This window comes from Brachyistius frenatus, unplaced genomic scaffold (genome assembly GCF_029030835.1).
Source record: "Brachyistius frenatus isolate BFR_SWC_R1_liver_20210118 unplaced genomic scaffold, ASM2903083v1 Contig_184, whole genome shotgun sequence".
Classification (NCBI taxonomy): domain Eukaryota; kingdom Metazoa; phylum Chordata; class Actinopteri; family Embiotocidae; genus Brachyistius; species Brachyistius frenatus.
This window is the reverse complement of record NW_027210783.1, coordinates 276030-302500: the sequence shown is the minus strand read 5'-3', so window position 1 is coordinate 302500 and position 26471 is coordinate 276030. Positions and strand designations below refer to the sequence as shown.

At 46.8% G+C, this 26471-nt stretch overlaps 3 protein-coding genes across 10 annotated transcripts; 2 read left to right on the top strand and 1 right to left on the bottom strand.

The window, feature by feature from the left end:
• The first annotated feature begins 3 nt into the window (after window positions 1–3).
• On the top strand, window positions 4–8948 carry slc10a7 (solute carrier family 10 member 7). 2 transcript variants are annotated; one of them, XM_069717994.1, is made up of 12 exons: window positions 4–274; window positions 1477–1559; window positions 1664–1800; window positions 2302–2377; window positions 2543–2581; window positions 2660–2695; window positions 3314–3563; window positions 3968–4019; window positions 4100–4173; window positions 4609–4754; window positions 4897–4944; window positions 6167–6214. In XM_069717994.1, the coding sequence occupies exons 1-11, from the start codon at window positions 175–177 to the stop codon at window positions 4915–4917; spliced, it is 1014 nt and encodes a 337-aa protein (XP_069574095.1). In that variant the 5' UTR covers window positions 4–174; the 3' UTR covers window positions 4918–4944; window positions 6167–6214. The 2 variants fall into 2 exon arrangements, with proteins under 2 accessions (XP_069574095.1, XP_069574094.1); XM_069717993.1 differs by lacking the exon at window positions 4897–4944 and having other exon boundaries at window positions 6167–8948.
• Window positions 8949–9055: 107 nt separating this feature from the next.
• Window positions 9056–16202, bottom strand: LOC138632416 (uncharacterized). The gene is made up of 5 exons (XM_069717967.1): window positions 16154–16202; window positions 12882–13091; window positions 12405–12717; window positions 12111–12271; window positions 9056–12019 (listed from the first exon to the last, which is right to left on the bottom strand). Exons 1-5 carry the CDS (start codon window positions 16200–16202, stop codon window positions 9876–9878), a joined length of 2877 nt encoding a protein of 958 aa, XP_069574068.1. The 3' UTR covers window positions 9056–9875.
• Window positions 16171–26239, top strand: LOC138632418 (zinc finger protein 827-like). 7 transcript variants are annotated; one of them, XM_069717969.1, is made up of 9 exons: window positions 16292–16380; window positions 18231–18471; window positions 19570–19755; window positions 20250–20960; window positions 21165–21222; window positions 23089–23159; window positions 23602–23656; window positions 24840–25025; window positions 25250–26238. In XM_069717969.1, the coding sequence occupies exons 1-9, from the start codon at window positions 16318–16320 to the stop codon at window positions 25932–25934; spliced, it is 2256 nt and encodes a 751-aa protein (XP_069574070.1). In that variant the 5' UTR covers window positions 16292–16317; the 3' UTR covers window positions 25935–26238. The 7 variants fall into 7 exon arrangements, with proteins under 7 accessions (XP_069574076.1, XP_069574070.1, XP_069574072.1 ...); XM_069717971.1 differs by having other exon boundaries at window positions 16295–16380; window positions 17891–18471; window positions 25250–26239; XM_069717974.1 differs by lacking the exon at window positions 16292–16380 and adding an exon at window positions 16635–16690 and having other exon boundaries at window positions 17891–18471; window positions 25250–26239.
• Window positions 26240–26471: the final 232 nt, after the last annotated feature.

Below are 26471 nucleotides of genomic sequence, written 5' to 3'. Positions count from 1 at the left end.
AGCTCCAGTTTTTCCTGCCTGCTTGTGTTTCTCCTGACAGAAAACCGTCCGGAGAAGAAGCAGCGGCAGAGTTGTAGAAACTTCGGTACCGGCTGCGGTGACAGCGGGGGGGGCGGGGAGGGGAGGCGGTCAACCGGCCGGCGGGCAAACCCGGTGGAGCCCGCGAGCTGAAACATGGGCCTCCTGGCGAGGATCCGGAAAGAGTGGTTCCTCCTCGGGATCGTGCTGGTCATCTTATCCGCCAAACTGCAGCCCAGCGTCGGTGTCCGAGGAGGTGAGCGGGGCGGGTCACCACGCGGGACCCGGACAACACGTGCACGTGTCAGCTGTTTAATAAGCAACAACAATCTGTGTTTTATTGACCGACACGAGCGGACACACGTTTGTCGGTCGGTGCCAGACTCCCACAGACTTTCCCCTCTTTTTACTTTCTTCTGCTCTTTGCGGCCGCACAGAAACCGACCAGAGAAAAACGGGACACCTTCCATTCATCGACCGGAGTCGGTTGATCGATCGGCGTGGGTCCGTGTCGCGAGACTGAACGTTTCTTTTTATAAACCTGCCAACTTTCAGACTTCGTTTAAACTGTGGTGTTTCTGACAGCGCGCGCTATTCCGCGCACGTGACGTCCGTGAATGTTATTGATTATGAATCGATTGATGACGTGATGAATGAGGAAAGTCAAGAAGCTGTAAATGTCATTCAGAGCAACGCGGGCTCCGCCTGAGTGCGTGCGTGCGTGTGCGCGTGTGTTTTGCACACCTGGCACCACAGTGACACGTCGCATTGAGCAGTAATGTCAACACGAACTGCGCGCTCCCGAGTGCGCGGTCACGAGTACACCATCTTTTATTTAATTTTTTGTATTTATTTATTTATTTTTAATAAAAACTTGGCGGTGGGTTTTGTCACGTGACCCTCACCTGCTTTGTGATGACGCGCAGAAAAGTAGCGACGGAGATAAAACGGTCGTTGACCTCTGACCCCGGAGGTCAGCTCATCACACCTGCACTGTCAACAGCTGATCAGATAAGCTCCCGTGCTGCCTTCAGATGCTGCTCGGAAACTCGTCAAAGATTTTAGACGGTTTATATTGAAAATAAAATAAAGGTGGGGAGTAAAATTCACCATGTCGTAGTTAACTCGATAAAACTACACGTTTATAGATAAAACATTTAATTCCTGATCATGAATAATATGAAGTGAGCCGGTTTTATTCTGCAACAGCTGATCTTTATGAAATTTACACTTTTGAGGCAAAATGGCCCAAAATGTGTTTTTCCTCTGAATCAGATAAATTAATATAAATCATAAGCTCAAGTTTTGAAAGCAAAGAAACTGATGTGATTCTCTTTTTTATTTTTTTATCCGAATCATTTTTTCACGTTAATTTTCGTTCGGACGTTGGAGTAGGACGTAGCTGGATGGGGCCGTTACCACGGTTACCGGTCTAACTGATCTCTCCCCGTCGCTCAGGTCCGTTGAGGCCGGAGATCACCGTCGCCTACGTGGCCGTCTCACTCATCTTCTTCAACAGCGGCCTGTCGCTGAAAACGGAGGTGAGACGCTTCAGGACGTCCGTTAATACGGCGATGCATTCAGGTGCCGTTTGTAAAAATCTGTGTGTGTGTGTGTGTGTGTGTGTGTGTGTGTGTGTGTGTAGGAGCTGACCAGCGCGCTGCTCCACGTGCGACTCCACCTCTTCGTCCAGTCGTTCACGCTCGTCTTCTTCCCGCTCGCCGTGTGGCTGCTGCTCAGGGTGCTCGCCCTCACCTCCATCGACCAATGGCTGCTCAGAGGGTAGGTGTGTGTGTGTGTGTGTGTGTGTGTGTGTGTGTGTGTGTGTGTGTGTGTGTGTGTGTGTGTGTGTGTGTGTGTGTGTGTGTGTGTGTGTGTGTGTGTGTGTGTGTGTGTGTGTGTGTGTGTGTGTGTGTGTGTGTGTGTGTGTGTGTGTGTGTGTGTGTGTGTGTGTGTGTGTGTGTGGTGTGTGTGTGTGGTGTGTGTGTGTGAATGCTGTCCTTCATTCAGGTTCGGGCCTCCCGGCACCTGAAGGCCACATTATGGACGACACAAAGAGCCACATTCACGGTTGCTACAGGCAACTCTCTGTTCCTGTGGGGGAGGTGGGGGAGGTGCGTGGGGGGGGGGTCGCCGTGGGGACCGTGTTTCAGACCTTATATGTGCATTCAGAAGCCGATCGGTGGATGAATCTTTGTCTCTTTGCCTCCTCGTGTGAAGGAGGCAGGAAGTGAGTCGGTTCATCCTGTTGTTGTTGTTGTTGTTGTTGTTGTGGTTGCCTAGGTTACAGACGGTGAGCTGCATGCCACCTCCGGTCTCCTCCGCCGTCATTCTCACCAAAGCTGTGGGAGGCAACGAGGTAACACACACACACACACACACACACACACACACACACACACACACACACACACACACACACACACACACACACACACACACACACAAGGTGTTTGACCGAAGTGTCAATCAGCGTGTTGCCGTGTCGTTTGTCGCCATGGTGACTGATTGTTTGCGCTCGCAGGCGGCTGCCATCTTCAACTCGGCGTTCGGGAGCTTCCTGGTAAGACATTTTGGTTTGACTTTGGATTCCCTGAACTTCGGTGAACTTCCTGCTGTGACGTGTGTTCCCGTCCTGCAGGGGATCGTCGTGACGCCGGCGCTGCTGCTGATGTTCGTAAGTCCGACGTCTCGCTACGAAACCTCAAAAAGTTTTGTCCTCCGCCGGAGACGTTCCGTTTTAAGACGGTTTTTTTTAAGACGCTGCCTCAGGTCTTCTTGAATCTTCTTTTCTAATGAATGAGGGATTATTTTCAGATGGACCTCCAGAAAACTAAGAAGAAGGAGTGACTTTAGCTAACAACACCGAGATAACTGATGGACACATTTTATTCACTTTGGATTTGATGAGAGAAGTTGAATGGGAGTCTATGGAGCCGGAGGCTTTTTGGAGCCGACCTCTAGTGGCACTCGCTGGTATTGCAGCCGAAGACACTTCTGGATCAGAACCATTTTACAGACCTGAAGCTACGAACTCTTTTACATAAAGTCTGCTGTCTTGAGTTGTCGGGACGAACAGAAAACACTCAGAGTGACGCTTCTTTTAGCTCGTAGACAATCTTTGGCTGAAGAGACACCAGCCGGGTTTAAAATAACAACGTTCATTTTTAAAGTGTAAAAGTGACGAACTGAAAGACGAGAAATCTTCCTGAATGTTTTTAGGGACTCTGATCTCCAGATAAATCAAATAAAATTGTAAATAATGTGCTTCCTCCTCCTCCTCCTCCTCCTCCAGCTGGGCTCGTCCTCCTCAGTTCCCTTCTCCTCCATCTTCTCCCAGCTCTCCGTCACCGTGGTGGTTCCTCTGCTTCTCGGTCAGCTGTGCCGCCGGTTCCTGCGGGAGTTCCTGGAGCGGAGGAAGCCTCCGTTCGGCGCCGTCAGCAGCGCCGTCCTCCTCATGATCATCTACACCACCTTCTGCGACACCTTCAGTCACCCCAACGTGGAGCTGGACCCCACCAGCCTGCTGCTGGTCGTCCTCATCAGTCAGTAACATGATGTTCATGGACGACTGAAACTTTCTAGAAGAAACATTAAGTCCTGAATAAGGTTTTATTTTCTGGATTTGTTGATTTAAAAGCGACATGAAGAGTTTCTTCTCTGGATAAATAAACTGGATAAATCTCATTTTTCAGAAGGAAACTTTGGTTTTATAAATAGAAGTAGTTAGAAAAGAGATGATATCCTGAAGGAAGCCTGAAGACACGTACTTCTATAAAAGGAGGACATAAATTCAGCTTGTGGTTATTTTGCTTCCCAGCTTCATATTTTAGACGATTTTCTTTGCGAACTCTCGAGAAGAAAACTTGAACTGAGAAAAGCCTGATTTTAAAGTTTTAGATTCTGGATTTCAGTCGAAGTGAAACATCTCTCTTGTTGTTCTCTGCAGTTTTCTCCATCCAGCTCAGCTTCATGCTGCTCACCTTTGTCTTTTCTACCAGGTGAGTCTCCTCCTCCTCCTCCTCCTCCTCCTCCTCTTCCTCCTCCTCCTCTATTTTTAACTTCCTGTTTGTGTGTGCAGGTCAGGTTCAGGGTTCAGTCCTGCGGACACCGTGGCCGTCATGTTCTGCTCCACGCACAAGTCTCTGACTCTGGGTAGGTGTCCTCGCATCATGTCCTCGCATCACGTCCTCACAGAATCACGTCTTCTGGCGGTCTCTCTCTGTTGTCCTGAACACTCCTGCGTGTCTCATTGTTGTCCTGAACACTCCTGCGTGTCTCTCTGTTGTCCTGAACACTCCTGCGTGTCTCTCTGTTGTCCTGAACACTCCTGCGTGTCTCATTGTTGTCCTGAACACTCCTGCGTGTCTCTCTGTTGTCCTGAACACTCCTGCATGTCTCTCTGTTGTCCTGAACACTCCTGCGTGTCTCATTGTTGTCCTGAACACTCCTGCGTGTCTCATTGTTGTCCTGAACACTCCTGCATGTCTCTCTGTTGTCCTGAACACTCCTGCGTGTCTCTCTGTTGTCCTGAACACTCCTGTGTGTCTCTCTGTTGTCCTGAACACTCCTGCATGTCTCACTCTTCAGGGATCCCCATGTTGAAGATCGTGTTCGAGGGCTACGAGCATTTGTCTCTGATCTCCGTCCCGCTGCTCATCTACCACCCGGCTCAGATCCTGCTCGGCTCCGTCCTCGTGCCGACCATCCGCAGCTGGATGACCAGCCGGCAGAAGGTACACACACACACACACACACACACACACACACACACACACACACACACACACACACACACACACACACACACACACACACACACTCCCTCCATCCTCTGCGCTCCAGCTCTGACTGGTCACCTCGTCTCCTTTCCTGCAGCCGAGTCTGTTGTTGAGATAAAGCGTTGCAACACTTCCGTCGGCCCGAGTGAGTAAAAAAAACCCGACGGCACAAAATAAAGTCCAACATTTCAAATCATCCTGGTTTTAATCATCTGATCCTGCGACGGTGTTTCCAGCAGACTGCTCGACGGTTTCTGACATTGTTGAACTGATAGATTTTAATCTCCTCGATTGGAGTCGAGTCTCACTAAGTGTTCACTATTAAATAATATGTAATAGTAATAAATAAATGAGTAAGGCACTGCAAGATAATAGGAAATTACTTCGGAACTCGTTAATGTAATTTTATTATGATAAAAACGTGTTGAAATATTCTTGGTTTTCTTCCAAGAGTAAGTTTATAATTCTCTTGATTATGGAAGAAAAGGATTTTTAATTTTATAATTTTTAGGTTTTATCTCATATTTTTGACTTTGTAATCTCATAATTAAAATGTTCTAATCTCTTTATTCTTTTTAACTGGCCTCATTTGATTCCTTATTTATTTAAAGGCAGATTTCACTTCATGTCACTTAAACAAAAACTTTGCACCTTAAATCCGTCACCAGAAAGTGAACAAAAAAAGAAAGCATTTCTTAATACTAATCAGTTTTATGAATTTTTTTTAATGATCTTACAATTTATTGTTTAATTTCTACATTTTACCATATTTATTAATCTGATTTTTTTTATTAAGATGAATGAATTTTGTAAAAAGTCCAAAACAAACTAAACTCCCTGCCAGTGTTTAAGAACTCGGAGAGCAACAGCGCCCTCTGCTGTCAGGAAAACAGTCTGCTGCTGGACTCACTGCTGCAAAACCCGCAGCTTCGCTCTGATTCCGCTCCAGCGATGTTGTATTATTGTTGTTGTATTATTGTTGTTGTTGTATTATTGGTGGTGGGACGTCGACTGATTGTCGCAGCTTTATTTCTCTTAATTTTATCTCTGGACTTGTAATTTTTATGACATTTAAAAAAACAACTAATCTTTTTACTGAAGTGCAACCAAATGCTGTGACTGTTGAAACCTGTTGGTGTTTGTGCTGCCGGGGTGGGAGCTTTGGTAATTGGTTTAATTTTGACAGCCATCTTTCTCCTGTCAAACGGTGGTTCTGGTGGTTCTAGTGGTTCTGGTGGTTCTAGTGGTTCTGGTGGTTCTAGTGGTTCAGGATTCACTCACCAGACTTCATTTAAAAATTCACACATTTTAGCCCATAATTTTCTGTGACACGTCCTGCTTCTTTTCTTCTTGGTTTCTCTGTCCAGGCGGGGAAACTTTCGACCCTCCAGCCCGTCTGACGAGGATGAAATCAAAGTCTTGACGTCGGAGACCACGGCGGGACGCAGTCGTCACACGTGTGCCTTATTTACAACCAATCAACAACGACCTCAGCGCGGCGGAGGGAACCAGGCTCACCGCTTTGCCTTGACCATTCTCCGTTTCTACGGAAAACTCTTTCTTCCATCATATCTATTGTTTTGTATTGAAAGTACAAGTTTTATTTTTATATGAAATACCCTGAAGATTCCTGCAAAAACAAAACAAAAAGACAGCAGTTTATTTTTAAAGAAAAGGGAGCGCTGAGCTCCTGCCAGCAGGAACCAGAAGGGTGCAGTTACTGGGACCTTTTTTCTTTTCTTTTTTCTACATTTTTCTACTCTATCTTTCTGCTACTCATCACTGCCAGAAAATTTGGACGTTTGTTACATTATACATATATTATTTAATATATGTTGGATTATCAGACTTTTGTTTTACAGAAAAGCTGCAGATGTTTGGATTTTGGACACTTTCTAAAATAACGCTTGTGTTTGCTTGACGAGTGAACTTTGAGGTCGGGAGTCGAATTCAACAGGTAATTTATGATCCTGCAACTTACTTCTTTATTTTAATGCTTTTATTCAGCTTCCTGTCTGCGTCATTTCCCGTTCGCCTCGAATTCAAACTTAAGTATGTCGTCAAGAAGGTCTTTTTGTATTTGTTGTTTAACGTGGACCAATAAGGACACTAGAGCAGAGCTCCTCTTGAGCAGAAACAAAGCACACAGAAAAGTCTGAAATTTGTAAAAAAAAACAAAAAACCGCACAAAATACATTTTGAAAAACCAAATACACATCTGTATGCAGATGACACTCTATTCTAGAGCTACGTATGTTTTGTAGTTTGCTGTTACAATATTCTTCCAACCAAAAGCACATTTAAAGCGCTGGTTGTTTCCATCTGTCGGAGCCTCTTCATGGCTTCATAATCAAAGTGGATTTTGCTAAAAAAACCAACAAAGATTTATGGTGTGGAACCAGACTACGGCCTTCAGAGGGCTCCGAGACGTACGCTTCCCCCCGACCCTTCGTGTCCTTTTATGGACAGCTTGTTTGTGTTTCCGTTGTCACGGGCGACAGCGTTAGCATCACCGTCTTCCCTGAATCAGTCTAACGGCTAGCGGCACTTTGGGAGTTTGGTTGTCGTGTCGTTGCCATATCTCTCCAACCTTTGCAGCACCGGGCCGCATTCGTGTTAGCGGACCCAAACTCACTGTGTGAATATCGACGTCTCGTCACTTCCAGTCATCCGGGCGGAGACTTTGAAATCTGTTGGAGCGGCCTTTAACCGCACCGTCACATTGTTGGAACGTCTTTAACGTCATCTGCTCTTAGCCACGCCCACTGCTTGCTGATTGGTCGGCCCTTGTGTTTGTGATCATGTTGGACTGTTCTGCAGAGGAAGCTTTTCCTCCGCTGCCGACGCAGGGAGCAGTCGAAAGATCGTAAAGTGATGGAGTACGGATTTTAATAGGAGAAACTAGTGTTTGTTTCCCTCGTCAGACCTTCATCAGGCCAACACGAGCTCTCCTGATGAAGGCGAGTCGATCGAAGAGCTGTTCAGAGTTCAAGTGATGGACTTTTTTTTTTTTTAAGCCATCATGGAATACAAATTTTGGAGGCAGTGGAAACAATTCGTAAACAGTTATACTTTATGTGACGTGAACTTGTTGGCAAAACAGTTGCTTATTTAAACATTCAGCCATCCAGCTGCGTTTTTGGCCTCCTGAGTGAAATATTTGGTACTTTAGCTGCTGAATGCTTCTGGAAGTTCACCAGCGTGTTCAGGAGGAGTTTTACAGGGTTTTTAGAGCCAAAACCTTCGAGCTGAAACCAGCTATAGATCTCCGCGAGGAACTGCAGATTCAGATGGAAGTTAACGGTAGATTGAAATTTCACTGTACTGGGACTTTTGGAATTATATTCTTTTGTTTCTTTTCTTTTTAAGTCGGCCCACACGGGAAGCAAAAACCTTTCTCTTAACTTCACGGAAACAAACCTCGTCAGATTGTTCAGCTCGACTGAGAATGTTACTGAAATCACGATGGAGTCGGTCGCTGTTACCGTGAAGAATATCGAAGCCTTTACAGCACAAATGCCAATTTTCACGGGTCGTTCGGTAACCGTCAGGTTTACAGTCGGTCTCTGTCTGTTTACAGTGTGATTGTTTTGCCTGTTGGTCTATTTTGGGAAGCAAAGTAGTGAGTGGAATATGTCTGTTCTTCTACAGGTCTATTAAAAAATATAAGGAAAAACTCTTCTTTTTATTTTGTAGCACTCTGCCACCTTTCTAACAGGTAAAGATAACGGGACTCAAAACCTGCAAGCACAAGACTGACAGCTGGTAGGAGTGGATTTTTTTTGGATGGAGATGTTTCCAGTAATGATGTGCTGTTTGCAATTTGTTGCTTTTATCACTTATATGTCTCTGCAGGACTCGATGCTACAGTGCCAGGAATGTGTTTTTCTTTCTTCTCTCTTCAAGTCTGAACACCCCTAATGAGCGCTTTGTCCTCAGGACCGGACACACTTTGGAATAAATCCTTGTTTTTGTTGTCTGACCAAGTGGGACGTATTAGCAGCTCATTAATTTCGATGACCCAACTTCTTTCTAGACAGATGGCTCTTCATCGTTTGGAAGAAGGAATAATAAAACACGCCTGAGAACGACGCTGCCAGCAGACCACGGAGGCCTCGTGCTGCTTTTAACACACAAACAAACTGATTTTTTTTTAAAAACAGGCCTGCCATCCATAAAGCCAAAAACCTTCAAGAGCTAAAGAAAAGAAAAAACCGTTTATAATTCTGAAAATATACTTTATTGTTAAGTGCATTCACGTGACTTAAAATGACAGTTTTTATATGTGCGAGAATCTCAGTCGGACAAAATCACAATTACAGTGTGCTCATCTAAATGTTAGTTCGGTTCACCGTTCACATAAAATCATCACCCTGAATTTATCAAACATGTTCTCTAAATATTCAGTTGTAGATTTGGACTTCATACTCGCGCTGTGATGTTTTTACTCAGTTTCTAATCTACCTTTCTGATGCATGCTTAAAAAAAAAACAAGTGTCCACCAAATGGTGTATGTCATTCCAGCCCTGTTGATGAATTTCCTTATTTTTATCCAAAGGCAGACTTACTTTTAGTTCTCTAAACATTTTGGCTGCAGAAATCTCTAGAGGCAGAAATATATTTTTGCCAAGAACATTTTCTTCACAAGTTATTTCTTTGGAAAATCGTAGAGGGAAATAAGAAAACTTTGGTCAAGCCAGCGCACTCCAGAATTCACAAACAGCACTAACAGCAGTACAAAAGTAGACGGAGGAAACACGGTGCTCAAAATATTCCTTTTTTTTTTTCAGTGTTTTTGCTTAAAATTGGTTGAAATCCAACTTTACAAGGATTCATTTTCTGGATGCTTTTTGCTGTAGTTTTTATTTATTTATTTTTTTAAGTGTCACTCTGACCTGGTGATGGAGACAAGGAAACTTACTGTAATACAAAAGGTGTCTCATCCACGGAGCCCAGGGTTGTTGATTTAAAACATGAATCTCTCAACCTATATAATTATTACTGCCCTCAAACAAGCTTTGACTTCAAGAAATGTTTTGGTATCTACAGCATCATCTTTTCTTGGCAGCTTATGTTTCATTCTCCAGGTGAAGTCAGAATATCGTACTCTGCCAGAAGTACAAAACTGTTCTCTCTGATTTTTCGGACTCTGACCAAATCACCACACTCCTGAACGTGGATCAGGCCTCTCTCTCCTCTGCCGTACTCTCTCTCCCTGTCGTTCAGCGTCACCCCCGTCTGTCTGCCGCAGGCCTGGCGGTACACGTACCTCACCCCGACCACCAGCACCATGCCCAACCCGGCCGAGCAGCCCAGCAGCATGCCGAGCTCCCAGGAACTGTGTCTGGGGATGAGATCTGGACGCTTCCCTTCCTTGTCTGGAGGTCCAGAAGGATCGGAGGGACGTACGGGATTACTATTGGGAAGGTTTGGTTTCAATTCATGACCGAGATTTAGGTTTGGATGAACGACCGTTCTCGGTGTCGGCGGGTTGCGGTTTGACGACGCAACGCGGTTCTGGACGAGCAACCTCTGACCCACGGTGAGTTTCTGGGACAGCACCGGGGACGAAGAGGACGCCAGCGGGTCGAGCAGAGAGCGACGGGGTGCTGGCGAAGGTCCCCGGAGAGCGGAGGTCGACTGGGAGGAAGACGAAGAGGTGACGGGCGAAGAAGATGAGAAAACCGCAAAGGAGGAAGACGATGTTGGGATAGAAATGGATGTGGAAGAAGCTGATGTAGAGGAGGAGGAGAGCGGTGGGGAGGTGGTGGAATTTGTGAGACACTGTGAGGAAGTAGATGAAGGGATGGGAGTAAACCGAGGAGCTGGTGTTGGGGAGATGGAGAAGCTCAAGGACGGCATGGTGGAAGAGTCGAAGGAGGTCGGCAGTGAACGAGGAGGAGTGGAGATCGGGGAAGGAGACGGAAGAGCAGAAAGAGACGGAGCTGTTTGAGGTTGGTTTGTTTTGGAGGAGGAAGAGAAATGCATCAACAATGTTGACCTGACGGATGGATGAGTGGATGCTGGGTTTGAACCCACGGAGGGATGAAGAGGAGTGGTCGCAGGACGGTGGACAGAAGAAGAGCTGGGTGAAGTATCAGGAGGGGATGAAGAGATGGACGTTGAAAAAGGAGGAGGAGGAGGAAGAGGAGGAGTGGCCGAAGGAACGAAAGTAAAGATTGGACTTGTGGTTTTGAGTAGAAGTGTGAAAGGTCGAGGAGTTACTGAGGAGGGAGTTAACTTTCGGTCCTGGTACCGCGGGTCAGCAGAAGTCGCCGAAGCGTCGGGCGGTCTCTGGGATTGATACCGGTCTGTCTGGGGGAAGCTAGCTCGGGCCTGAGGTGGAGTCGGGGCAGTTTCTGGTCGGGTTTGGTGGAAGCTGCTCGGTGACTGGGGGTTCGGGAATTGATGAGTCCGACTTGTACCAGTTTGGGACCGGAGGTAAAGTCCGGATGTTTGAAACTGAACAAGAGGCTTCGGTGAAGAAGTTTCAGAATGAGGATTTTGAGAGCGGCCATGTATTCCAGCTTTAATCGTGCTGGTTTGAGGCTCGGTGAGGTCGGTCCTCTGGGATTGTGCTGAACCACTCTGGGTCTCCAACTTTCCTGAACTCTCGGATTGGATTGGTTCTCCTGGATTTTGGGACGTGGGTGTTGTGTTATGGAAACTATGATTGGTTGAAGGTATCGCTGTAGTTGTGGTTTTAGGTTTTGGATCCTGGAGGTTTATCTTTGGATCTTTACTTTCCGTATCTACATCGTCCAAAGGAAAGAAGGAAGCAGGAGGCCTGGACGGGGAACTGCTGGAGATGTTTGGTAAAACACTGGTGGGTGCATCCATCCCTTCAACCTCAACTGTGGAGAAAGAGGTTGTGAGAGGAGGAGAACTCTTCAGGTCCTCGGCATGAGTGAATGTTTTAGTGCCTGCCTCTTTAGTCGCACCTGAAACGGATCCTGGAGTTGAATGTGTGTCATTTTGAAGAAACCTCCAACTCCAAGTGCTCCTTTTGCCGACCGGCTGATTCTTCAGGTGATGGACTCCAAGGGATGCCGAAGCCTCGGAGGTGTTCGTCTCCAAGGTCGGACGAGTGACTTCCTTCGGTGTTTTCAGAGATTGGTAGAGTTTCGTTCCGCTGCTGGTTCTCGTAGAGTTTCCTACAGTAGTCGCAGAAGTGGCCGTCTCGTTTGGTTGTTGGTTGGATGTTCTTTGGGCTTCGAGAGCTGCGAGGCAACAAGGTGAGAGAAGAGATGTAAGTTATCTACCGAGAGAGTTGCATTGGTTTCTGGGTAAGCATTGTTGACGTTTACCTACCTGGCGAAGCTGTAACTTTATCTTTCTGTAGCGCAAAGATTTCCCTCGCTTCATGCTCCTCTGTGCTGTTACTCCCTCTCCGAGGACTACGACTCCCATCATGCACCACGGCGGACTCGATACCGGCCCAGTACACGAAGTAGGACTTCACAACTGTGATACTGGAACGCAGAGGACACGGAGGAAACTGTTGATTGGTTATTTAATATGCAAGTCTTCATAATAAACCAAATATTCATATTGTTAATGACATGTAGCTCCATGTTTTGATCTTTTAAGTATTGCTCGGCTCACTAGAAGCGTACGTTCCCCATCGGTGCGTCGGGAGCTCGCCACACAAACGAGAGGTTTCTCTTCAGCTGTTTGTCGGAGTGTGTGACGGTGTCGCCCTCCGAGAGGCAGCGCAGGGTGTTGGTGCCGGGCGGCGTGAGCGTCCAGGAGCCGCCCACCTGCGCCGGGCCCGCTCTCATAGACCCGCCTCCGGTCCCGACCCCGGTCCCAACCCCGGTCCCGACCCCGGCACCTCCCGCCGCTTCGCCCCGGGCTTCCTCCACTCTCCGAGCCTGCAGCAGGAAACCCATGAAGTCCCGAGAGCTTCGGACGGTGACTGACGGCAGGTATGATGTGGATGCAGAGACAAGTTGTTAGAATAAATGTTTGGGATGCTTCTTTCACATCTGCGGCCCTTTCTGACAAAAGCAAGTAGATGTAACGGTAGAAATGATATTTGGTCGTTAATTGGTGCATGAATTAATCGGAGTTCATTAGTACCTGTTACGAACTGTCCGGGGAGGTAGGAAGAGGCGGAGGTGCGTACGGTGACGTAGCTGTGTTTGGGGTCTTGGGGCTGAGCGTGGATGTGGCCGGGAATCATTCCCCGACAGGAGGCGTGGCTGGCACCACGGGAGAACGACATGGTGGGCGGAGCCAGCGAGATTAAGACCACACCCACTCGGAAACAGAGGATGGTGGACGGCATTTCTAAACACACACAGACGCACTTTTTTTGTTTCATTTAAATAAATGAGTTCAATTGTGAACATTTTCTTCGTCTCCTTTGAGTGAATTACATTTTTGTGGCGATTCTACTGGTTTTGAAATCCAGAACTTAAAACAGTCTGTATTCAGCTTTGACAAGGTCGTGTTATTAAGACATAAATCATTGGATCTTTTTATTAGATTTGCTTACATTCAGAAAAACATAGAATATCACGATGTTTTTTTTATTTTTTTTATTATCCTGGCCTACTCCTGTAAATACCAATAATACTAATTCATTTAAATCAAATACAAAATTAAGATTAAGAGACAGGACTAATTATTTGTGCGAAAATACTGAAGTTCAACCAGTAAACGCTGAAATAATCAAATTCCTAAACTTTTTTGTTGCCTTAAACGGGACTTTTTGGAAAGTTACTACACATTCAACAACTCTCCAATGTAAAATATTTACAAATTAAGGAGTGAATGTTGCAGGAATGATTTTTACGCTTGAGCATCCCTACCTGGATATTATTTCTTCTTCTTCTTCTTTAGTTTGCAGAGAATCACTTGAATCCCAACAGAGCTGTGAGTGTGAGTTTCAAGATTTCCTAAAAAGTCTGATGAGCTTGAAATTCAGAGGGATCCTGGGGTCCAGGATCTAAAGGGGGGTGGTGTGGGGAGGGGGGGGGACATAGAACCAGAACATGTAGACCTGTAGGTCGTATCCTGAGTAAATTACAGGCAGTTTTTGACAACTAAATAGAGGAAAAAGTGCTTTTAATGCGTCGGTGAGTATGAAAAATATATTCCTTGCGTCTATCTCGGAGGGCGTGTTTATACGCCGAGTTGAAACAATTAGTCGATTAAATGATTTTTTTTATTTTTTTTTATTTCATCCAAAATTAAGTCCAGTTATTTTTTTCAAGTGTTATCAAGAAGGTAAGTAAATTCATTCATGTAGGATTTAATAATGAATCTGGTGTGCAGTTCTGTCCTCCATTATTTCACTGGTATTTCAGCTGATATTTACACTGCAGAGAGTGAGGTGAGTCTTTTCTAGTCGGAGTATCTCTATGGGATTAGTCCCCCCCCCCCCCCCACACACACACACCAACAGGATGCACACCAGCTGTAGCCGTCTCCCTCCAGGATCTCCCAAATATTTCTATTGATTCTTCTTCTTCTTCAGTCACATCTATTTAAATTGAAATGTTTGTGTTTGTTTATGTCTTCATTTAATGACTGACTGATAAAGATAAACAATTTGTTTGCATAATAATGAATTGGTTTCAAACTGCTGCCCTCTGTCTCCCCCTGCAGGCGGAAATATGTCACTGCACTCTGTCAGGTGCACACCTGTACACAGCAGCTAAGTACTACTGCAGTATTTACCCTGCTACTGCTCACACTACCATCATACTTTAATATTACTGCCTGTACTTCTACTACTGCTACCAATACTCCTAATATTCCTACTGTTACTACTACTATTACCTTTACTAAAACTGTACTCATACACTGCTTCTACAAGTAGTATTACCATTTATACATGTATTACTTGTAATAATAATAATGGTCTTAATCATAAGTATCCAAAGATTGCTGTCATACTTTTTTACTTCAATCTATCACTACAACTATCATTACTACTAATACTACTACTACTACTACTACTACTACTACTACTACTACCAATCCTTTCACTACCTCTAAAATTAGGAAGCAAAAACTATAGTGTTGCGGTAGTACTACTTCTAAAACTACCACTACTATCAATACTCATGCTAATTCTGTTATACTACTACCACTAAAAGTACTACTAGTACTAGTACCTAAATTACCACCTCCACTACCAACTACTGTACTGCTACCAGTACAACTTCTAGAACTATTTACTACAACCAACACTTCCTTCTCGTCTAGCCTGTACAAAAGTACTGGCCTTCTACTACTTTTACTAGTACTAGTACTACTACTACTACTACTTGGCTCTACTACTACTATAAGTTGTAGTATTACTACACAATGACTTCCGCTGCTTCTACTACAACTATGAATAGTATATCTACTACTACAACTAATATATCTACTACTACGACTACTATATATAGTACTACAACTACTATATCTACTACTACGACTAATATATCTACTACTACGACTACTATATCTACTACTACAACTACTATATCTACTACTACGACTACTATATCTACTACTACAACTACTATATCTACTACTACAACTAATATATCTACTACTACGACTACTATATCTACTACTACAACTACTATATATACTACTACAACTAATATATCTACTACTACGACTACTATATCTACTACTACAACTACTATATCTACTACTACGACTAATATATCTACTACTTCAACTACTATATCTACTACTACAACTAATATATCTACTACTACGACTACTACAACTACTATATCTACTGCTTCTAATACAGCTAGTATATCTATTACTACAACTACTACATCTACTACAACTACCACTTCCTTTAGCTTACCCTGTACTACATTACAAGAAATACTCACCTTACACTACTGTTGCTTCATAGTACTACTACTTGGCTCCTTCTACTACAACTCCTGCTGCCACTAAGTTGTAGTACTTGTACTACTTCAGTACCTCCACTACTCCTGTTCATTTTAAGCCTCTCAGTACATGCCTTGGTATTGTAGTACTTTTACTACCTTCCACGGCTCTACTGCATGTTACAAGTGTACTGCAACGACCCTGACTGTACTACAGCGGGCAGTGTACTTCTGCTACTTGTTGTAGTACGTGTTCTACAGCGGGTACTAGTACTACAAGAGTACATGTGCACAGGTAGAAGCTACTGGTTTCTATTCATGGTTTCTACTGGTGCAGACTGCTGTAAGGACAGACGTGTAGAGACACACTGCAGCACACACACACACACACACACACACACACACACACACACACACACACACACACACACACGCGCACGCACGCACGCACACACACACGGAGGAGGCGGAAACCTCCATCTGCCCTGCTCGGTGACCGACCCGTCATCCTCGGGCTCCGGGAAGAGACGGATCTCCTCGCCGCTGTCATCTTTGTTTCACTTTCCCGCCGCGGACGGGAGGACCGGGGGAGTCACCGGGGACGGTGTGACCGGAGACCGGGAGGGGATTTAACATGGAACGGATCTATAGTCTATATATAGGCTATGCCCCGGACTGCACCACCACCAGCAGCGCCGCCGCCGCCGCCACCTGCCCTCCTGGTACCGGTAAGTCACGGAGGGAAGATGAGCCGGGGAGAGAACCGCCTTGTCCCGGGGCGGCTCGGCGGTAGCCGTGGCCGGTTATCGATGCTAATTGACCCGTGAAAATGACTTTTGAGGTCCTGTGAGGTCGGGGAGCCGTTCAGCCATGTTGCAGGATCGGAGGGAGGGAGGGGGCGAGGAGGAGGAGGAGGAGGTGGAGGAGGTGGTGGCGGTGGCGGTGGGGTTAACGGCTGGGCTGTTGACACCTGCCCTTGTTCCCGGTAACCGGAGAAAGGCGGAGGGAAATCCGTTGGAAGAAATTGCCACTTAAGCGGTACCAAACACTGACATCCCACCGCGGGAGATGAGTTAGTGACTCGGTGTGGCGGGGAGTCGTTCAGCCATGTTGCAGGGGAGGAGGGGGGGCAGAGGTAACCAGCTAACAGCGGGGCTCCGGGGGCTCTGACACCGACCGACCGACCGACCGACACCGAGGGGACGGCAGGAAGGGGGGCGGGAGGGGGGTCGTGGAGGAGCTGGTGCCCGGTGGTTTTCGCTCCCCTGCCGGATGCGGCGGCAGCGGCAGCCCGCGCGGTGTCGCCTAGAGACGGAGGCAGGAGGCTGAAGGAAGCGGAGTTGGCGAGGGGGTAGTGAGTGAACCGAGGCGGGCACGGCCGGTTGCATTCATTTATTACATTTTAATCATTTAATTTAACTCCATTTTTCAACTCCATTTGAAAGAAATAGATTTTTTTTTATGATTTGTTTTTACACAATTTTTATTTTTTTTAATTTTTTTGGGGTGAATTTGAACAGATTTGATTTAATTTGACTTTAATATTTAAATTTTGTCAAATTTTGTATTGTCTCATTTTATTTATTTTTTGTCTGATTTAAATATTTTAAGACCAATATTAAGATCAAATCTTAAAGTGAATATGTGAATGGGATTTCATCTCAATTTAGTTGATTTTTTTAAATGGGATTGTATGTATATATTAACCGTATATTCAAATTTATATTGTTTTATGTATTCTCACACAACCTGCTCTCAACTACAAAATTAAATAACAATAATTTTATTTATGTATTGACTTAGTATGTGTTTTTAAATTATATAAATTTTCAAACAGACAGGCTGGAGTGTGAAAAAAACAATTGTCGCTGCAGGAGCAAGAAGTGATCAGGACTAACAGCTGGTGGCAGGTGGAAGTGGCTATTGATGATTATTGATCATAATTGATGATTGTTTGTCGGCAGGAAGGTCAGGGCAGGAGACGACACAGCAGGGTCCGTTACCATGGCGATAACGGGAATGATTTATCCCCTTATTATTGGGCCTCATCCATTCAATAATTTATTCATTCACAGATTCACTTTGTTCATGTTCCTTTTTCTTCTCCTCCTCCCCGTCCTCCCTCGTCCTTCATCCTCGCTGTTCTCTCCTCCTCCTCCTCCTCCTCCTCTCCATCCGTCCTCCCTCTCCCCTCTTTCACCTCGTTTCCCTCCATCCATCTCGTTCTCTCTGTTTCAGGTCAATGAGAGCCAGCAACAGCTCGGTCTGAAGAGCAAATCCTCCCTCGTTTCCGCTCTTCGTTTTCTCCTCTACCTCGATCTCCTCGTGTTTCTTCTCGACGATGCTCTCCTCACTTCCATATGTTAAAAAACACAGCCGTCTTATTTTAGCAGCGCTGCCTTCCTCCTCCTCTTCTTCCTCCTCTCCCTTCTCTCTTGCCCTCCTCTGCTCTGAGTTTTGACTCCCTCTCTTTTTTTTTTTTTTTTTCAAACACACTCACTCAACATAACACACACACACACACACACACACACACACACACACACACACACACACACACACACGCCGGAAAATGAAGCGTGGGTCGAGTGTGTTGCAGCCTCCCTCTGATGCAGCGAAACAACACACACTCCCTGCAAACGCACACTCAAAGACGCACACCGGCGATGACGCTCGCTCGCTGAGTGTTCCCGACGCGCACGCCGAACACACACCGGACGCACACGCCGCGGGTTCGAGTCCCTTCCCTGCCGCCACCTCTCTGTTCAGCCCTGATGTCAGCACCAAGATGGCGTCTGACCTCCTCATCAGGCTGTCAGGTAGCACACGCACACACTGTATCTGCTGTACTACAGACGATCGTGCCGAGTAGATCAATAACTCATCTGTTGATTAACTGACAATGAAAATTATTGTCTGTTATTGTAATTGTTATGGACACTAATTGGCCTCTGGACACGCACACAATACGTCCAAAAGTATGTGGACACCCGTGTCGATGGTCAAGGCTTGGCCCCATTATCCTCCATCTATATGGCAGCAGTTTGACCCCCCGGTCAGCGCGACCTTTGGCCACCAAAATCTACTCAGTTCATCCTTCGGTCCAAGTGAACGTTTGTGCCAAATTGGAAGAAATTCCCCCGTGGCGTTCCGGAGATATTGAGTCCAGAAGTATGGGACAACGTGAGGCCTGGGTCACCTTAACCTTTGACCCTTGACCCTTAGATTCAAAGCAGTTTATCATTCGGTCCAAGTGAACGTTTGTGCCAAATTGGAAGAAATTCACCTGAAAGCATTCTGGAAATAATGAGAGTCAGACAACCCAAAAACACAACCTGTGCACTCACTGCCGGCACGGAGGGATGAAAATGGTGGAAAATGAATAATGGTATTGACAATAATGAAGTCAAATAAAATCAAGAAGAGGGAATAGAATGATTTACAACATGAACACAATATAAATAAATTATGAAATAAAACAACCGGAGGATGTGAGGCTGCTGAAAGACCATGAAGTGCTTTAAAAAGTAGAATTTTAACATCAGTTTGGACGCTGACCAGTCGAAGGACTTTAGATGAGGGGAGATGCTCTCTCCCTCTAAATGCTATTTTTACACACAACACCACTGATGGCCGTCACTAATGTGGGCGTTCAGACCGAATGGGAGCGAAGGATCGGTTCGGATCAATACTGCAATATCGATACTTCGGATCTCAATCGATCCTCTTCTGGAATCGATTTTCATATTAAAGAGATTTAACTCAAAGGAATTTGGACTTGAACGTGTTTTTATCACCAACAGAGTAAATAATAACCGGTTGGTCGTTGGTTCTTGTGCCGGTCACAGTGAGTCAGAGTGTCAGATCGAACATCCCACTCAGTTCCTCTCTTCGCCTCTCGATCTTTCTCTCTTCAGAGGCCACCCAGAAGGTCCAGATGCATCCTGGGAGCCGAGAGGAGGCGGAGCAGCAGGAAGAGCCCGGCCTCGCTCTGTCGCCAGACGGTCCCGGGGCGAGCCCCGAGCCACCGTCCCTCACGCACACACCGGACGGCAACGCCGCCACGGACACGCTGGCATCGGACCTGCTCAGGAAACTAGCAGGTACCGTTTTCATTCCTCCGCCGTGTTCGGACTGAAAAGACACGCCCGTCGATCGCTGACGCCCGTGTGTGACATCACTGTGACATCACTGTGACATCACTGCTGGATGTGGTCAGGCCTACTACTAAATTTAGAAATTAGGCGCCAGCATTGTGTGACCTTCTCTAGTCTGTAAAAGACACATACGTGACTCACAAGCGCATCATCGTCCCTGATGATGTCATTGAACTGCTTGATTTGTCCAACTAACCAGCCGAGAATCAAAAACATTTCATTTACAGTGACTTACAACGCAGAAAGCAGCAATAATATTTGGTATAATGACCCATAAATTCTTTAAATGAAGGTAAAAACAGACATTTGCTTAAGGTTTCTAATGGTTTCAGCTTTACTTCTGTCCAGTTCTTATTTAAATATGTCCTCAGGAACTATTATTTCTGACATGTCTGGTACCAAGTGACCTCACAATATGACGTATTTCCCACCAATCACAGAGCGTCAGGAAGTGAACGGCCTCGGGGTGAGGCTCAAAGAGGAAGAAGAGCCAATGGAAGTCGACACAATGGCCCAGAATCAACCAATCAGAGAAGACACGACTGCATCTACCCTGACGATGGCGAACCACCATCTCTTCACCGTGAAAACAGAAGACCGGGTCCATAGTGGGAACAAGATGGCTGAGCCGTTCCGACCCCAAATGGCGGACCGGTGTCTTCTCGGCCTTAAAACAGAAGACCGAGTCAGCGCTGGAGGCTGCCAGCCTGGCGCTCAGATGGCAGACAGCGTGGTCTCCGGAGCCAACAAGTTTCAGTTCCGAGTGAAAATGGAGGGTCACGGTGTCTCTGGAGCCAAGATGGCGGACCACCTTCTGAATGGAGCCAAGATGGAAGAGCAGTTTCTCTTTAAAGCAAAAATTGCAGAGCAGCCTTTTTGCGGCGCCAAGATGAGCAACAGGTTTCTGTCCGGAGTCAAACTAGAGGACCAGCTTCCTTCAGGGGCCAAGATGGAGAACCAGCTCGTCTCCGGAGCCAAGATGGCGGCCGAAATTTTTTCCGGAGCAAAGACGGAGGAGCAGCTTTTCTTTGGAGCCAAGATGGAGGACCAGTTCACCTCTGGAGCCAAGATGGCCGACCAGTGCCTCCGAGCGGTGCTGTGGCAGGACATGTCCGTGAACCTGGCGTCCACGCTGCTGCACCAGCTCTCAGGTAACCAAACACACACTTTCTCACTCCAGATCAAAACAAGAAACATTCAAAGAGGCAAGAAGGTTGTTAATTAAAGACACATTTCATTAGTTTAAATTACTGTGAGATTATACAGATTATAATTACTGTCTGGTCTTAATTCTCAGATGGATTTTCAGTCCTCATGTTGTCAGCTCAACATTAACTGTCTTTGTGTGTCTGCAGAGAGGGTCAGTAAATCCAACAATCAGCTGGTGGAGAGGTCGACTCCGCCCATCAGAAGGTAACGGTCCACTTCCTGTTCATCAAAGTGTTTGTTGAAGGTAACTGGACTCGTTAGAGGTTGTTGAAGACGTTTCACCTTTCATCAACATTCTTCAGTTCTAACTCACTCCATCTAAGAACCGGACCTGAGATAGAGGGATCTAAGAACTGGACCTGAGGTAAAGGGATCTAAGAACTGGACCTGAGGTAAAGGGATCTAAGAACCGGACCAGAGGTAAAGGGATCTAAGAACCGGACCTGAGGTAAAGGGATCTAAGAACCGGACCAGAGGTAAAGGGATCTAAGAACCGGACCTGAGGTAAAGGGATCTAAGAACCGGACCTGAGGTAAAAGGATCTAAGAACCGGACCAGAGGTAAAGGGATCTAAGAACCGGACCTGAGATAGAGGGATCTAAGAACTGGACCTGAGATAGAGGGATCTAAGAACCGGACCAGAGGTAAAGGGATCTAAGAACCGGACCAGAGGTAAAGGGATCTAAGAACCGGACCTGAGATAGAGGGATCTAAGAACCGGACCTGAGGTAAAGGAATCTAAGAACCGGACCTGAGGTAAAAGGATCTAAGAATCGGACCTGAGGTAAAAGGATCTAAGAACCAGACCAGAGGTAAAGGGATCTAAGAACCGGACCAGAGGTAAAGGGATCTAAGAACCGGACCTGAGATAGAGGGATCTAAGAACCGGACCTGAGGTAAAGGGATCTAAGAACCGGACCAGAAGTAAAGGGATCTAAGAACCGGACCAGAGGTAAAGGGATCTAAGAACCGGACCTGAGGTAAAAGGATCTAAGAACCGGACCAGAGGTAAAAGGATCTAAGAACCGGACCTGAGATAGAGGGATCTAAGAAACGGACCTGAGGTAAAGGGATCTAAGAACCGGACCAGAAGTAAAGGGATCTAAGAACCGGACCTGAGATAGAGGGATCTAAGAACCGGACCTGAGGTAAAGGGATCTAAGAACCGGACCTGAGGTAAAAGGATCTAAGAACCGGACCAGAGGTAAAGGGATCTAAGAACCGGACCTGAGATAGAGGGATCTAAGAACCGGACCTGAGGTAAAGGGATCTAAGAACCGGACCTGAGATAGAGGGATCTAAGAACCGGACCTGAGGTAAAGGGATCTAAGAACCGGACCTGAGATAGAGGGATCTAAGAACCGGACCTGAGACAAAGGGATCTAAGAACCGGACCTGAGATAGAGGGATCTAAGAACCGGACCTGAGATAGAGGGATCTAAGAACCGGACTGAGGTAAAGGGATCTAAGAACCGGACCTGAGATAAAAGGATCTAAGAACCGGACCAGAGGTAAAGGGATCTAAGAACCAGACCTGAGGTAAAAGGATCTAAGAACCGGACCAGAGGTAAAGGGATCTAAGAACCGGACCTGAGATAAAAGGATCTAAGAACCGGACCTGAGATAGAGGGATCTAAGAACCGGACCTGAGATAAAAGGATCTAAGAACCGGACCTGAGATAAGCCTGTGGGTGACAGATCTGAGGTAATCTTCTTGGGGAGGGATCTCAACTGGACCCAGCAACCTTAACACCCATTCGGACTCGCATGACAGTCCGGTGGGTCGCGATCCCTTCACACCACGACCCGTGTGATCCTGATGACTCCGAAGCCCGTCGGAGGTTACAAGCCTGGAACTCCTGAACCAGGAGTGAAATGTTTTCAAGGAACCCTCAAACAAGTCCAGTTGCCTTTCAGCTCAGATAAACCGTGACCTTACACAACCTATCATCCATCAATAATCTCATGTGGAACCTTTGACCTTTGACCTTGGCCTGTTTTCCTGTGTGTGTGTGTGTGTGTGTGTGTGTGTGTGTGTGTGTGTGTGTGTGTATGTTACGCTACCTCTAGTCCTGTTTTGAAGGTGAACATGGACCAACTCCGCTCCTCCCCACTCTTGATCTCCCAGGAACCTCCTCATGGTAAATTACTGGACACGATCTTTCTTTGATAAACACAAACACGTGAACTCGTCTGAGCTCACGACGTTATTTGCAGACGATTATCGTCCTCTGACTCCAGTTCCCGTCTGCTTTGAGTTTCCATCCTCTCCGCACTAACACAACTAAATAAACACTCAGGGAATTTGTGCATTTAGATTTCCTGCAGAGCTTTTTTAATTCTTTTTTTTAGTGATTGTCTTCCGGTGCGTTATAGATTCATGCTGCCACCAGTTTGGCCTTTGGGTTTATAATAAAGGTGGTACCGATGTGAGCTGATGCAGTCGACAGTCACGGAGAAGTTTAACAATAATAACTTCCAGAGGGGCTCATCAGCGCATAAGAAAACAAAAGAGATTTATCTTGCGAATCTCAGCAGAATAATAAACACCATCTTTCTTTTTGTTTTGTTTTTTCCTCACAGAAACCCAAACCAACCTCAGCAGAGATCAAACCACCGCTTGCTCTTATTTCTTCAGGTAACGTGCACATTTGGACTTCTTTACCTGTGAAGACAAGCATGAACTGAAATTGGAGCAGAGAAACATCAGATTTGAGGGTTGGGGTTAGCTCGTGTTGGGCGTGTTGTCATGTTGGAGGACCCCGTTGCCATGGCGCCACAGTTCAGGTGGTTTGTTGTTCTCTGGGTTTCAAAAAGACGCAGCAACAGACGGGACACTGAAACAAACTGACAAAGAAGGAAGAAGAAGAGCACACAGACTGAAATACAGCAGGGAGGGAAGGACAACGAGGGACAGATGAAACTACTCAGGGGGCGGGGCCAACAATCATACAAAGACAGGAAGTGAAAACAAGAGGTGAGTGATTTCAAAATCAAACAGGAAGCACAAAACCCAGACTGACCTGAAGACTACAAAGCAGAAAAGAAGTCTGAACCAGAACCAGAACCTCAGAAGGTCCCAGTGGAACTCGGTGTTGACAGTCTGACTCTGGGGGACGAATTCACGGTGACACAACAACCACCGACATCAAAGAAAAACCCAGCTGGTGTCTCCTGACCTGACGCGCCTTTTTCGGTTCTCGAACAGTGAAGCTCCGCCCCTTTTGAAACGTGATGTCATCAGAACACCTCGCCCGGTTCGTTGCTTCATCGTCGTAGACTTTCTGAAACATTTCAAGGGTCTCTGTTGAACATTTACAGATTTTGACCTAAAGTCAGATGTCGTCTGTGATCTTTGGAGACTCAGGAACCACTGCTTTAAAAACAGCAATGGTTCTGTGGTGGAAATCACTGCATGGGCTCAGGAACACTTTTTCTGTTCCCCAAAAATTTGACCCAAAATCTGATGTTTCTTTGCTCCAGTTTCAGGTTTCCATGGTGACGTCACGAATGTTCACGTACCAGCAGTGATGATGTTGAACTCTGAATACTTCCTGATGGAGGTCGTTGCTTCCTGCTTCTCCATGTGCGTCACTGTTCACGCACAACAGGAACAGTCTCTGAACTTTTTGACTCACTTTTTTATGGCAGCAGCCTTAAAACGAATTTTAAAACGCTTCTCCATGTCGTTCTTTCAGCTGTGTTGAGGACAGCGCCCTCTACCTGTTCTGTGCTGCAAAGACATTCAACACAGTATTTTACTTTGTTGTGTTTATTAATCTTCGTACAAACCTTCTGCTTCTCGCGTCCCCCCCTTTCAGGTGTCACGTGTGCGGCTTCGAGACCGAGGGCCACGCCCTTTTCCAGAGTCACATGACAGAGCACCGCCAATGGGAACACGGCTCCTTCTCGCTGCACTGCTGCGTGTGCGACCACTCGACCAATCAGGCGGCAGAGATGAGGGCTCACGTCGACACGCACATACAAGGCGACACCGCACACATCAGGTGGGTTCACTTCAAACGCCAACGGAAAATACTTCACTTAACTGATTGGTTTTTACGACTTTTTTAAGCAAAAGTGTTTGTCTCGCGAATATTAGCAACGTCATAACTTTTCTTTCTTTTGTTGATGAAAACATTTACTTCGTGTCATTTAAGCAGTATTTTATTGACGGTGTGTGTGTGTGTGTGTGTGCGTGTGCGTGCCATTAACCCCCGCTGACTCCCAGGTTCCCCGTCGCCCTTCCCGCCGCCTCCAGCAGCGCTCCGGCAGTTGCCATGGCAACTCAGCCGGAGCAGAGCACCTCCGAGCATCGCTGCCGCATCTGCCAGAGGTCGTTTCCCGGGCAACAGGAGCTGCTGGTTCACTTCCAGGGTCATCGCCAGGGCAACCAGTACCGGTGCGACCGGTGCGGCCACCTGACGCGGACAGCCAACAAGCTGGTGGAGCACGTGCGCGTGCACACGGGCGAGCGGCCGTTCACCTGCGACCTTTGCCCCTACAGCGCCAAGCGGAGGGACAGTCTGCGGCTGCACTGCAAGGTCAAGCACGCCGCGCACGCCGGCGGCAGCACGGCGGATGCGCCCGGTGACGTGCACACGCACCGCTCGTACGTGCACGGAGACAATCAGCGTTCGAACAAGCACGTCCAGCGGCTGCACACTCCGCCCGGCACGCACACCGCTGCACCTCCCCCTTCCTCCTCTTCCTCCTCTCTTCCTCCTCTTCCTCCTCTTCACCCTTCGCTCTCCGACCGGGCCGGGTGGAGGGATTTGTCTCCTCTCCTCCCCATCACGACGCTCATCTCTCTGAAACCACGCTCTCCTTTATCCTCCTCCTCCTCCTCTTCCTCCTCGTCTTTCTCCACCAAACACTCTTTTCTCAGTTACCTTGGTCTAAAGACTTCTTTGTAGATGCTTCCTTTTTTTTCCTCCTCCTTCCTTCCTCTCTCCTCCTCACCTCGTTTCCTCTCCTGACTTCCTTTGTTCTCCTCGTCTCCTCTATTCTTCTCTCCTCTCTTCTCCTTTCCTTATTTCCTCTCCTATCTTCACCTCTTCTTCTTTTGTCTGCTTGTTTCCTCTCCTTGTATCTTCTCCTTGTTTCCTCCTCTCCTCTCCTCTCCTCTTCTCTCCTCTCCTCCCCTCGTCCTCCTCTCCTCCTCCTCTCCTCTTCCTCTCCTCCTCCTCCTCTCCTCCCCTCCACCTCTCCTCCTCCCCTCCTCCTCTCCTCTTCCTCTCCTCCTCCTCCCCTCCTTCCCTCCTCCTCCCCTCCTCCTCTCCTCCTCCTCTCCTCTTCCTCTCCTCCTCCTCCTCCTCCTCCCCTCCTCCTCTCCTCTCCTCTCCTCTTCTCTCCTCTCCTCTCCTCCCCTCGTCCTCCTCCTCCTCTCCTCTTCCTCTCCTCCTCCTCCTCTCCTCCCCTCCACCTCTCCTCCTCCTCCTCCTCCTCTCCTC